Here is a 12346-nt window from a genome sequence, read left to right on the forward strand (position 1 = left end):
ATGGAGGGACGAATGGAGACGTGTCGTCTTCAGCGATGAGAGTCGCTTCTGCCTTGGTGCCAATGATGGTCGTATGCGTGTTTGGCGCCGTGCAGGTGAGCGCCACAATCAGGACTGCATACGACCGAGGCACACAGGGCCAACACCCGGCATCATGGTGTGGGGAGCGATCTCCTACACTGGCCGTACACCACTGGTGATCGTCGAGGGGACACTGAATAGTGCACGGTACATCCAAACCGTCATCGAACCCATCGTTCTACCATTCCTAGACCGGCAAGGGAACTTGCTGTTCCAACAGGACAATGCACGTCCGCATGTATCCCGCGCCACCCAACGTGCTCTAGAAGGTGTAAGTCAACTACCCTGGCCAGCAAGATCTCCGGATCTGTCCCCCATTGAGCATGTTTGGGACTGGATGAAGCGTCGTCTCACGCGGTCTGCACGTCCAGCACGAACGCTGGTCCAACTGAGGCGCCAGGTGGAAATGGCATGGCAAGCCGTTCCACAGGACTACATCCAGCATCTCTACGATCGTCTCCATGGGAGAATAGCAGCCTGCATTGCTGCGAAAGGTGGATATACACTGTACTAGTGCCGACGTTGTGCATGCTCTGTTGCCTGTGCCTATGTGCCTGTGGTTCTGTCAGTGTGATCATGTGATGTATCTGACCCCAGGAATGTGTCAATAAAGTTTCCCCTTCCTGGGACAATGAATTCACGGTGTTCTTATTTCAATTTCCAGGAGTGTATAAATCAAAGAAGCAATGACGAAAATAAAATAAAAGTTCAAGAGTGGAATTAAAATTCAAAGTAAAGGGTACCAGTGATTAGATTCTATGATATTGCTATCATTACAGGACCTACCGAATGCAATGAACCGTCTACTGAATACAGAATATGAATTGACAATAAATTGAAGAAAGACGAAAGTAATGAGAAGTAGCAGAAGTGAGAACAGCGAGAAACTTAACATCATGACTGGTGACCACGAAGTAGTATAAGTTAGGGAATTCTGCTACCTAGGCAGCAAAATAACTCACTGCGGTCGGAGCAAGAAGGACATAGAAAGGAAGCTAGCACTGGGAAAAAGGGCATTCTTTGCCAATAGAGATCTACAAGTATCAAAAATAGGCCTTAATTTGAGGAAGAAATTTCTGGTAATGTATGTTTAGAACATTGTATGGTAGTGATACATGGACTGTCGGAAAACCGAAAAAAAAAGAATCGAAGCACTTGAGACATGGTGTTACAGACGAATGTTGAAAATTAGGTGGACTGATAAGGTAAGGAATGAGGAGGTTCTGTGCAGAATCGAAGAGGAAAGGAATATGTGGAAAACTCTGAGAAGGAGAAGGACAGGCTGGTAGGACATCTGTTAAGACATCAGGGAATGTCTTCCATGGCAAAAACTGTTGAGGAAGACAGAGATTGGAATACATCCAGCAAATAATTGAGGACGTAGGTTGTGTTACTCTGAGATGAAGAGGTTGGCACAGGAGACGAATTCTTGGTGGTCTGCATCAAACCAGTCAGAAGACTGATGATTCAAAAAAAGAGTGAGTTTTCTGCACTGTGTCGTGCCATCAGTCAACAGGGGTAACTTGATGATGGTAAGTTATGCAATCGAAAATTCGTTCAGTCACAGCTAATCCATCCGGCTGCATACTCAAGAGCTTTTCAAGCATACCAAGGAGTCATTTTCTCAAATATGTCACAATTATGAGGAGTATGCAATTTTATTTTTGCCGACCTAACCTCATGGAGTGTTCTTCTAGGAAAACTACGTACGAAAATTTAAAAATTATGTTTTCTAGAAGGACCAAGTTCAGGAAGAGTAGCAGACAGTGTATATTTTCTAATGTAATTTTTTCCTATATGAAATTCCTTTTCTATGTAAGATCTTTTTACTGTGGGATAATGCCACCTGAGAGAACATGTAACTTTTGAGAACTGCCGGCCGGAGTGGCCGAGCAGTTCTAGGCGCTACAGTCTGGAACCGCGCGACCGCTGCGGACGCAGGTTCGAATCCTGCCTCGGACATAGATGTGTGTGATGTCCTTAGGTTAGTTAGGTTTAAGTAGTTCTAAGTTCTAGGGGACTGATGACCTCAGAAGTTTTGTCCCACTGTGCTCAGAGCCATTTGAACCATTTTGAGAACTGAAAATCAGAGCCTGATCATTGTCCATGGGGGCTACTCACGCAATCTCTACTCGTTTTGAGGCATTAGTAACCGAAAAGTATTATCATCACATACCACATGTTTTTCCGCATGCAGCAAGACGAATATGACTACTTCACATCCGACGGCGCTCCATCGTCTTACACTACAGACGTCAAGTCATACCGCTGGGTAACCATTTCTAACCACTAGAATGCTAGGAAAATAAGTTCTTGTTCGCTGTTTATGGGCACCGATGACACCAGACATTATCTAAACTGATTTATGCATTTGAAGTTATACAGGAAATAAAGCGTGAGTGCGAGCAGCATCTATTATAATTCACTTGCAGAAATGAGATGTAGTTTTGGCTCACCATCGGGAACACAAGACCAAGAAAGCTGAGTGTGGTATAAATGTTAACAGCGCTGCACATGGCGCTTCGGTGTATAAATTCTCAGCGCGTACCGAACTTAGGACATTACTCCTTCAATATATGTACGATTTATGGCTTTCCCGTGTGTATTTTAGGAAGAAAAGTAGATTCCAAAACCTCTTTCCTTCCAAACATCCTACACAATACTTGACCTGTAACACAAAACAGTACCTCACGATGTAAAATATTAATGCAAGCGCTAATATAGAGCTATAGAAAACATTGTATTTAGTAGAACTGACGTTTTGTTTATTTCTACATTTAATATACGAGTATGCCGTACTTACCCGCCATTATCTTGTACAGGGTTATTACAAATGATTGAAGCGATTTCACAGCTCTACAATAACTTTATTATTTGAGATATTTTCACAATGCTTTGCACACACATACAAAAACTCAAAAAGTTTTTTAGGCATTCACAAATGTTCGATATGTGCCGCTTTAGTGATTCGGCAGACATCAAGCCGATAATCAAGTTCCTCCCACACTCGGCGCAGCATGTCCCCATCAATGGTTCGAAAGCATCGTTGATGCGAGCTTGCAGTTCTGGCACGTTTCTTGGTAGAGGAGGTTTAAACACTGAATCTTTCACATAACCCCACAGAAAGAAATCGCATGGGGTTAAGTTGGGAGAGCGTGGAGGCCATGACATGAATTGCTGATCACGATCTCCACCACGACCGATCCATCAGTTTTCCAATCTCCTGTTTAAGAAATGCCGAACATCATGATGGAAGTGCGGTGGAGCACCACCTGTTGAAAGATGAAGTCAGCGCTGTCGGTCTCCAGTTGTGGCATGAGCCAATTTTCTAGCATGTCAAGATACACGTGTCCTGTAACGTTTTTTTCGCAGAAGAAAAAGGGGCCGTAAACTTTAAACCGTGACACTGCATAAAACACGTTAACTTTTGGTGAATTGCGAATTCTCTACCGCTCAGATTCGCACATTGTGTCTGTTCACTTCACCATTAAGAAAAAATGTTGCTTCATCACTGAAAACAAGTTTCTCACTGAACGCATCCTCTTCCATGAGCTGTTGCAACCGCGCCGAAAATTCAAAGCGTTTGACTTTGTCATCGGGTGTCAGGGCTTGTAGCAATTGTAAACGGTAAGGCTTCTGTTTTAGCCTTTTCCGTAAGATTTTCCAAACCGTCGGCTGTGGTACGTTTAGCTCCCTGCTTGCTTTATTCGTCGACTTCCGCGGGCTACGCGTGAAACTTGCCCGCACGCGTTCAACCGTTTCTTCGCTCACTGCAGGCCGACCCGTTGATTTCCCCTTACAGAGGCTCCCAGAAGCTTTAAACTGCGCATACCATCGCCGAATGGAGTTAGCAGTTGGTGGATCTTTGTTGAACTTCGTCCTGAAGTGTCGTTACAGTGTTATGACTGACTGATGTGAGTGCATTTCAAGCACGACATACGCTTTCTCGGCTCCTGTCGCCATTTTGTCTCACTGCGCTCTCGAGCGCTCTGGCGGCAGAAACCTGAAGTGCGGCTTCAGCCGAATAAAACTTTATGAGTTTTTCTACGTATCTGTAGTGTGTCGTGACCATATGTCAATGAATGGAGCTACAGTGAATTTATGAAATCGCTTCAATCATTTGTAATAGCCCTGTATTTGCATGTTAAACAAATTTCGTATTTCAACCACAGCTTTACAGTGCGCTTATTCCCTAACGAGTTTGTTCTTCAGGAGGAGTTACAATGACCTAACTTATAAAAGGAGAAGGGAAAAAACGTTCTCCAACAAATCTGATTAGAATTAACAACTTATTTTACATGATAGCAGTCGAAATATTGTTTCCAAATATATTGGCTAAATTACGAACTCTTGTAGCATCAGTTGTATTGGTTGTAGCAATAGTGCGCAGATTAAACTATGGCATAAGGATGTAGACAGCGTGACATGTGGTACCCTGGGTGGGTCAGGGGGACGTGCTCAGATAGCCGGACAGCTTAAGTGGTAAGGCGACCGCTAGCGATCAGCAGTAGAAGGAGGATCGAGTGCCTATCCGGCAGAAATATTAATATGTCATCGGTGGGTAGTGTAACTGTACCCAATGCAGGTGTTGCTAAAACAATGCGTAATTAAACGAATGTATTTCGTAAAACTAATCAGCTACGAGGGGGTTAATAAACTCAGTACTACTAAAAACCTTGATCTGGTACCAAACATTATAAAATTAAAGGTAAATAGCTGAGTAATCTCGAAACAGATTCTTCTGGATAATTCCTTATACCCCACAGAAACCATTTAACTTGGTTACTTGTAGATAATTAGAGCAAAGTCGTACACGTATTATTTTGTTCATTAAAATAAATATTTACTCTTCTCGTAATGGTCAAAAAACAGGAATATCTAAATACCATTTCTGTTTGATAACCTCTAAACAGGTTGGCTCCATATCATAGCTGTATATCTCATGAATGATTCACTCATCCACAGCTAAGATCGAATAAACCAGTCGAAAACACTTTGCGCAGACTCATAATAAGTAAGAAATTTAAATTAAAATCACTGATCTAAGGTTTCTGTGGAACACATTTATAAGAATATCGGAATTTGGTGGCCTTGGACAAACAACGGGATGAGTTGCGGCTGCAAAGTGCATGTTTAAGTTTAAGTTTTTTATGTGAGGCAGTCCCCTGTGCCTTGCAATTTTGTAGCAGTCTCATCATATATTACGGTGAGGACAGGCTAACCAAATGCCAAGAAAAATAACTTCAGAGCCAGTGTTAGTTTTTCCAGTTATTTTTATTTATGTAACATTTCTCGTAAATAGAGAATAACAACAAATAACAAGAAAGTTTGATGAAGAGACGAGTGAGATGTACAGTGGTGCACGAGTGAAGTAGCGGCGCCTCGTTGTGCTGGTCCCTAGGTCAGTGACCCACCGACCGGTGTGGTCTCCGGGCCGGCGCTCTGAAACAGGGTTGTAAGCACATGAGCGGTCAACCACGCCGCATCTCCTCTTAATGGCAGCACTCCGACATCAGCATAGAAAGTTTTTCACAGCGTCGGGCCCTCTTCCAGTCTTATCACTGCCTCGCGTGTGCGAGGTGGAGCGATCGGGGTAAGTGTTTGCTTGATAATTATGTGTGTGTGTGTTAGAATAAGATCACCAGATTACGTAGAGTGTTAGTATGAGATCTACTTCGTTTTGTTTTCGTTGCTCCAGGGTAACGGTTGGTTAACTTTCACCCCATCTATCGAAGACCTATTTTGAATCCCCACATACCACAAAATCTTTAGGTACATTATATAATTGTCATGTAGTGTCTTTCGTTGCTGTATGTTTTTGGGTTTTTGAGACAGGACAGAAATGGACATAGCAAGGGAAATGAAGGAGCTAATGACAGGTTTACCTTCAGTAATATATGAAACTGTCGCAGAATGTCCTGTGTTGCAGTATATTCTTGGGTTTGCAGACCAGGCAGAAACGCACACAGTGGGGAGAATGAAGGACATTATTCACATATTTCAGTCTGCAGTTGTGTTTTCTATCAAATTAAGTAGAGTGGTGCTGTAGTACTTACAAATTTGGTACGCAAAAATACAGACAAACAAACTTAAAGAATGAGGGAAGAAGCAGTTAGCAACAAGGGAGAGACTTAGGAAAATGAGAAGAGTTAGAAGAGAAAGTTAGAGAGAGTGCCAACGGAATTGAGACAGGCATGAGAGAGGCATTGGGAAGGAAACAGAAGCGAAGGATGTGAAACAGACAGGCAGAGAGAGAAGCGGAAGAAGGAGCAAGAGGAGAGAATGAGAGTGAGTGAGAGAGAAAGAGAGAGAGATATATAGAGAGAGACAGACAGGCAGAGAACGGAAAAGAGGCCCAAAAAGAGAGAGATGCTTAAAGATCAGTCTTGTACAATAACCACAGTCGGAGAGAGGCCCCAATAATTAAGTATAGTTTTCAGATTTGTGCACCAAAGCCTTATCGTGAAATTTCAAAATGCACTACATGTTCTTTACAGTGTGTGTGTGTTTGTGCATATGTTATGGGTGTGTAGTGGCTGTCTGTAAAACAAGACACCCGGTTATGGTAGGTTTCGTGTTGTAAATCACATTCTAGGACATGATTGCACCTAACAAAGCTACTGATGTAAATTAGCGGAAATTGATTGTACACTTGAAACAGGCTGACAGTAAGTAATGAAAATCAGTGTTGGATCTGTAGGGAATTTGTGAAATATTGGGTGTTTAGAGTCGCCGTCCACGAGTTACGTTGCAAGTGTCAAGGATTGGCCCCATTTTGTAGGAGAGGCGTCAGGTCCTCAGTCACGTCGTCGTCGAACGGAGTCGGTGTCGGGGGCGGCGCCGCTCAGCGCCCCGACGCCATCACCTCGTCGAAGACGTCCTCGTGCTCGGTGCGCGTCAGCATGTAGCGCGGCAGCGTCACCTTGAGCACGGGGTCGAAGACGAGCCGCGTCTCGCTGCTGTACAGCCCGTCCGGGCTGCGGTCCGCCTCCGACAGCTCCGGGGGCGGCGGCTCGGCCTTGGAGGCGGCGGGGGTGGCGGCGGCGGCGGCCAAGCCGCGCTGCTCCTCCTCCTCCTCCGCCGACGCCTCCCCCGCCTCCGCGACGGCCTCGCGCCGCTCCGAGCCGGCCGCTACCGCGTCGTCGGCGAGCGCCGACGGCGCCGTCAGCGTCTGGCGCGTCGTCGTCAGAGTCGTCAGCGTCGACTTGGAGGAGCGGCGCGTGATGCGCACCTTGCGGGCCTTGGTCGGCTCGGCCGCCACCGTGGGCTTCGCGACCACCGACGAGGAGGACGCCTTCTTGAAAAAGGTCTTGCGCTTGCTCTTGGCCGCGGCCGCAGCCTCGGTCGAGGTCGTGGGGGTCTCAGAGGTCGGGGAGGCGGTCGTCGTGTCGTTAGATCGTCCCGAGTCGGTCTGCTGGTCGACGGCGGAGGCGGCGCCGGTCGAGTCCTTCCCTGCGGCCGCGACGGGGACGCCCGGCGGCGGGGGCAGCCTGCGACCAGAGGCACCGGGCACAGTGTCAGCGTCCACGTGGCGCACAGCGCTTAACTGCCGCTGCCGCTTAACTCACTAGTACTTACTTCTTTATGCTCCACAATACTCTCAACTCCTAGACGTACCGACAACACGTCGCAATATACCCTTTGAATCGCACATCAGATATTGCATTTTGGACGGACTGGATTGGTTGTCAGTTGCTCGCATTGTTAGCCAATCGCCGGCCGTTGTGGCCGAGCGGTTCTAGGCGCTTCAGTCCGGAATCGCGCAACTGCTACGGTCGCGGGTTCCAATCCTGCCTCGGGCATGCATGTGTGTGGCATCTTTAGGTTAGTTAGGTTTAAGTAGTTATACGTTCTAGGGGATTGATGACCTCAGATGTTAAGTCCCATAGCGCACAGAGCCATTTGAACCATTTGTTAGCCAATCAAAAGCCTGTAATAATACTTAAAAAGTGTATTTTTTGTGCAAACGTACACTTTTTAATGGAACAATGCCTTTTGACATTGCTGCTGTGGTCTTCAGTCCTGATACTGGTTTGATGCAGCTCTCCACGCTACTCTATCCTGTGCAAGCTCTTTCATCTCCCAGTATGTACTGCAACCTACATCCTTCTGAATCTGCTTAGTGTATTCATCTCTTGGTCTCTCTCTACGATTTTTACCCTCCACGTTGCCCTCCAATGCTAAATTTGTGATCCCTTGATGCCTCAGAACATGTCCTACCAACCGATCCCTTCTTCTAGTCAAGTTGTGCCACAAACTTCTCTTCTCCCCAATCCTATTCAATACCTCCTCATTAGTTATGTGATCTACCCATCTAATCTTCAGCATTCTTCTGTAGCACCACATTTCGAAAATTTCTCTTCTTCGGAAACGCTTTCCTAGCCATTGCCAGTCTACATTTTTTATCGTCTCTACTTCGACCATCATCAGTTATTTTGCTCCCCAATTAGCAAAACTCCTTTACTACTTTAAGTGTCTCATTTCCTTATCTAATTCCCTCAGCATCACCCGATTTAATTCGACTACATTCCATTATCCTCGTTTTGCTTTTGTTGATGTTCATCTTATATTTTCCTTTCAAGACACTGTCCATTCCGCTCAACTGCTCTTCCAAGTCCTTTGCTGTCTCTGACAGAATTACGATGTTATCGGCGACCCTCAAAGTTTTTATTCTTCTCCCTGGATTTTAATACCTACGCCAAATTTTTCTTTTGTTTCCTTTACTGCTTGCTCAATATACAGATTGAATAACATCGGGGATGGGCTACAACCCTGTCTAACTCCCTTCCCAACCACTGCTTCCCTTTCATGCCCCTCGACTCTTATAACTGCCATCTGGTTTCTGTACAAATTGTAAATAGCCTGTCGCTCCCTGTATTTTACTCCTACCACCTTTAGAATTTGAAAGAGAGTATTCCAGTCAACATTGTCAAAAGCTTTCTCTAAGTCTACAAATGCTAGAAACGTAGGTTTGCATTTCCTTAATCTTTCTTCTAAGGTAAGTCGTAAGGTCAGTACTGCCTCACGTGTTCCAACAATTCTACGGAATCCAAACTGATCTCCTCCGAGGTCGGCTTCTACCTGTTTTTCCATTCGTCTGTGAATAATTCGCGTTAGTATTTTGCAGCTGTGACTTATTAAACTGATAGTTCGTTAATTTTCACATCTGTCAACACCTGCTTTCTTTGGAATTGGAATCATTATATTCTTCTTGAAGTCTGAGGGTATTTCGCCTGTCTCGTGCATCTTGCTCACCAGATGGTAGAGTTTAGTCAGGACTGGCTCTCCCGAGGCCGTCAGTAGTTCTAATGGAATGTTGTCTACCTCCGGGTCCTTTCAGTGCTCTGTCAAACTCTTCACGCAGTATCGTATCTCGCACTACATTTTCATCTTCATCTACATCCTCTTCCATTTTCATAATATTGTCCTCAAGTACATCGCCCTTATATAGACCCTCTATATACTCCTTCCATCTTTCTGCTTTCCCTTCTTTGCTTAGAACTGGGTTTCCATCTGAGCTCTTGATATTCATACAAGCGGCTCTCTTTTCTCCAAAGGTCTCTTTAATTTTCCTGTAGGCAGTATCTATCTTACCCCTAGTGAGATAAGCCTCTCCATCCTTACATTTGTCCTCGAGCCATGCCTGCTTAGCCATTTTGCACTTCCTGTCGATCTCATTTTTGAGACGTTTGTATTCCTTTTTGCCTGCTTCATTTACTGCATTTTTATATTTTCTCCTTTCATCAATTAAGTTCAATATTTCTTCTGTTACCCAAGGATTTCTACTAGCCCTCATTAACAAACTAAAATTAGGGTAACTTACATTGTCAGTGGTCTTTGTTGCAAGATTATAGTTGTAATCGTTTGCGAGATGCCGTATTTTGAAAAGTTTCCACCTCGACTCTTGTCTGTGCCAGTCAACCTGGGTAGCTGCAAGGTACGAAGTTGTTACGTTTGCACACAGTGTGTTTCCTTGAGTGTACTGCGACTGGCCAGTCAGCTAGTGTGGGACAGTCCAAGCAGCAGGTCGTGAGTGGACGATTGTATTTACCCACGCAGAAAAAGACGACATGGTTATGGTGTTGGAAGAGTGCAGGAAGAATGCAGTTCGTTCTTCTACGGTGTGTTCTGCAAGTTGTCACCTATCTCAGTAGTTATGTATCAACTTCTTCAACCAGATACGTGAAAATGCAACAGAAGAAAACCAGTGACTACAGTAGAGGGGGAAATTAATGTTCTTGCTGCTGTTGCATCCGATCCGCACGTTAGCTCACTCCCAATAGCACGAGGAAGTGGCATGAGTCAGGGATGTGTCCTATGCATTCTCCATCGACGTAGGGGTTCCATCTCTATCACATTTCTCTCCACCGTGAGACACATAGAAACGATTATGAGAACCGTGTTAACTTTTGTACATGGGTGTTACGGAAGGATACTCCACATGTATCGTCTGTCTTGTTTAGTGATGAAGCCACAGTTACCAATCATGACCAGGTAAACCGCCGAAACATGCGCAAATGGTATGTTGACAATCCCCGTCGGCTTGGTCAGATGGAACGTCAGCGTTCGTGGAGTGTAAATGTGTGGTGTGGGATAGTGGACCATGAGCTCATGGTCCTGTGTTTCGTGGACCGAACACTGAACGCCTGCAAGTATCGCAGCCTTCTAGTGAACCATCTGCACACTAGGTGGAAACAGCATGTCTTCAAGAATTATTTTCGAATCGTTGGACGGGACGCAGAGGACCTGCACCCCGGCCAGCCCTTCCCCGGATTTGACGCTGTAGACTTATTTTCTGTGGGAAAAACTGAAACACGTTGTCTACAAGGACATACCAACTGTACCCGATGATATGCAACGATTTATTACTGCAGCTTTCTCGGACATCTCCGCCGAAATGTTAGAACGTGTACAGCAGTCGTTCCATACCAGTCTTGAAGTGCATATTGGTATTGCAGGTGACTATTTTGAACACAACCTGTAACAGTGAATTGTCTCTTTCCTGGCCAGAATCCGCATAATCAGTGAATGCCGTTGTGTTGTTCTCTGGTGCGCGCTACCACAGATACTGTACAAGTGTCGGTGTGGGAACTTTTCAAAATACGGTACCTCGCAAACGACTCGCACTAGAATCCTACAACAAACACCATTGACATTCTAATTTGCCATGCTTTCAGTTTATTAATGTCGGCAGGCATTATTCCGCTTAAAAAGTGTATGATTGCACACGAAATACACTTTATGAGTATTATTACAATCTGTTGATTGGCCAACAGTACGAGCCCCTTATTACCAACCCATTCTGTGAAAACGGCACATCAATAGCGCTTTCCCTTTCCTCGCTGATTGCAGGGCAACTTTTAGGTGATTCGCCCTGTACACGTAGCAATTGACAATGACCATTACGGCTGAAATTGGTAAATCGTGCGAAACATAATAAAGTAAATACTTGTTAGTTAAGCTACAGTCGAGGTGGACAATGACACTGTTTCTTAACAAATTCACTGGAGTGGTACAATGAAAAGCTGCCAGCACCTTTCCGTCAGTCAGTTAGTCAAAAATTTTACTCCAGTCTTCCCCGTCTGTCTCTCTGCATTGTAAGCTTATCGCACAAAATACACTGATGTGCAAAACTTAAGAACGAAAAAAATTTCGCATTGTGTGTCTCTGCCATGCAACGTAGGCCATGCATATGTAGAAAGAGCTGCAGTAATATAGCGCAGTAAAGAAAGTATTTGAAACAATCAAGCATTTTGTGGGAAGCTAATATTTTTCTTTATTTATGGCCAACTTTGAGCTTGACAGCATGTTACGTGTCCTGTAATATATGAAGGTTCGAACTTAAATAGTGGCAACTATTTATTCACAACCGATACAGAAGAGTTACATGTTTGCGCTTGTTACAATAATGGATCAGTTGCGTTCCTCCACGGCAGACCGTCAATGCACAGTATTACTGTTCGGTTTAGGAGCACCACCTGCGACCAGCTTTGCGCAAGAAGCGGCCACAAGTTTTACGCAACCCACCCATCATTCTGCACGACAATGCGCTGGCGCATACAGCGCAAGCTGTGGCTGCTCTGCACGGTCGCTGGGACTGGGAAGTACTGTACCATCCACCATACTCCCCGGACTTAAGTCCTTTTGACTTTGATGAAAAGGGGTAGACCGTTCGCAGGGTGCAAGTCTTCCGATTTGACGCCACTTCGGCGACTGGCGCGTCGGTGGGGATGAAATGATGATGATTAGGAACACACAACACCCA

General features: G+C 45.1%; 1 protein-coding gene across 1 annotated transcript in view; it reads right to left on the reverse strand.

Moving 5' to 3' along the window:
• Positions 1-5336: 5336 nt before the first annotated feature.
• LOC126456450 (uncharacterized) overlaps positions 5337-12346 on the reverse strand; it is a 91666-nt gene continuing 84656 nt past the window's right edge. The window contains exons 11-12 of the mRNA XM_050092203.1: positions 7163-7571; positions 5337-7099 (exon numbers count right to left, since the gene is read on the reverse strand). Coding sequence (XP_049948160.1) covers positions 6926-7099; positions 7163-7571 — 583 coding nt within the window. The 3' untranslated portion in view covers positions 5337-6925. The remainder of the gene's footprint in view (positions 7100-7162; positions 7572-12346) is intronic.

This window comes from Schistocerca serialis, chromosome 1, assembly GCF_023864345.2.
Source record: "Schistocerca serialis cubense isolate TAMUIC-IGC-003099 chromosome 1, iqSchSeri2.2, whole genome shotgun sequence".
NCBI lineage: Eukaryota > Metazoa > Arthropoda > Insecta > Orthoptera > Acrididae > Schistocerca > Schistocerca serialis.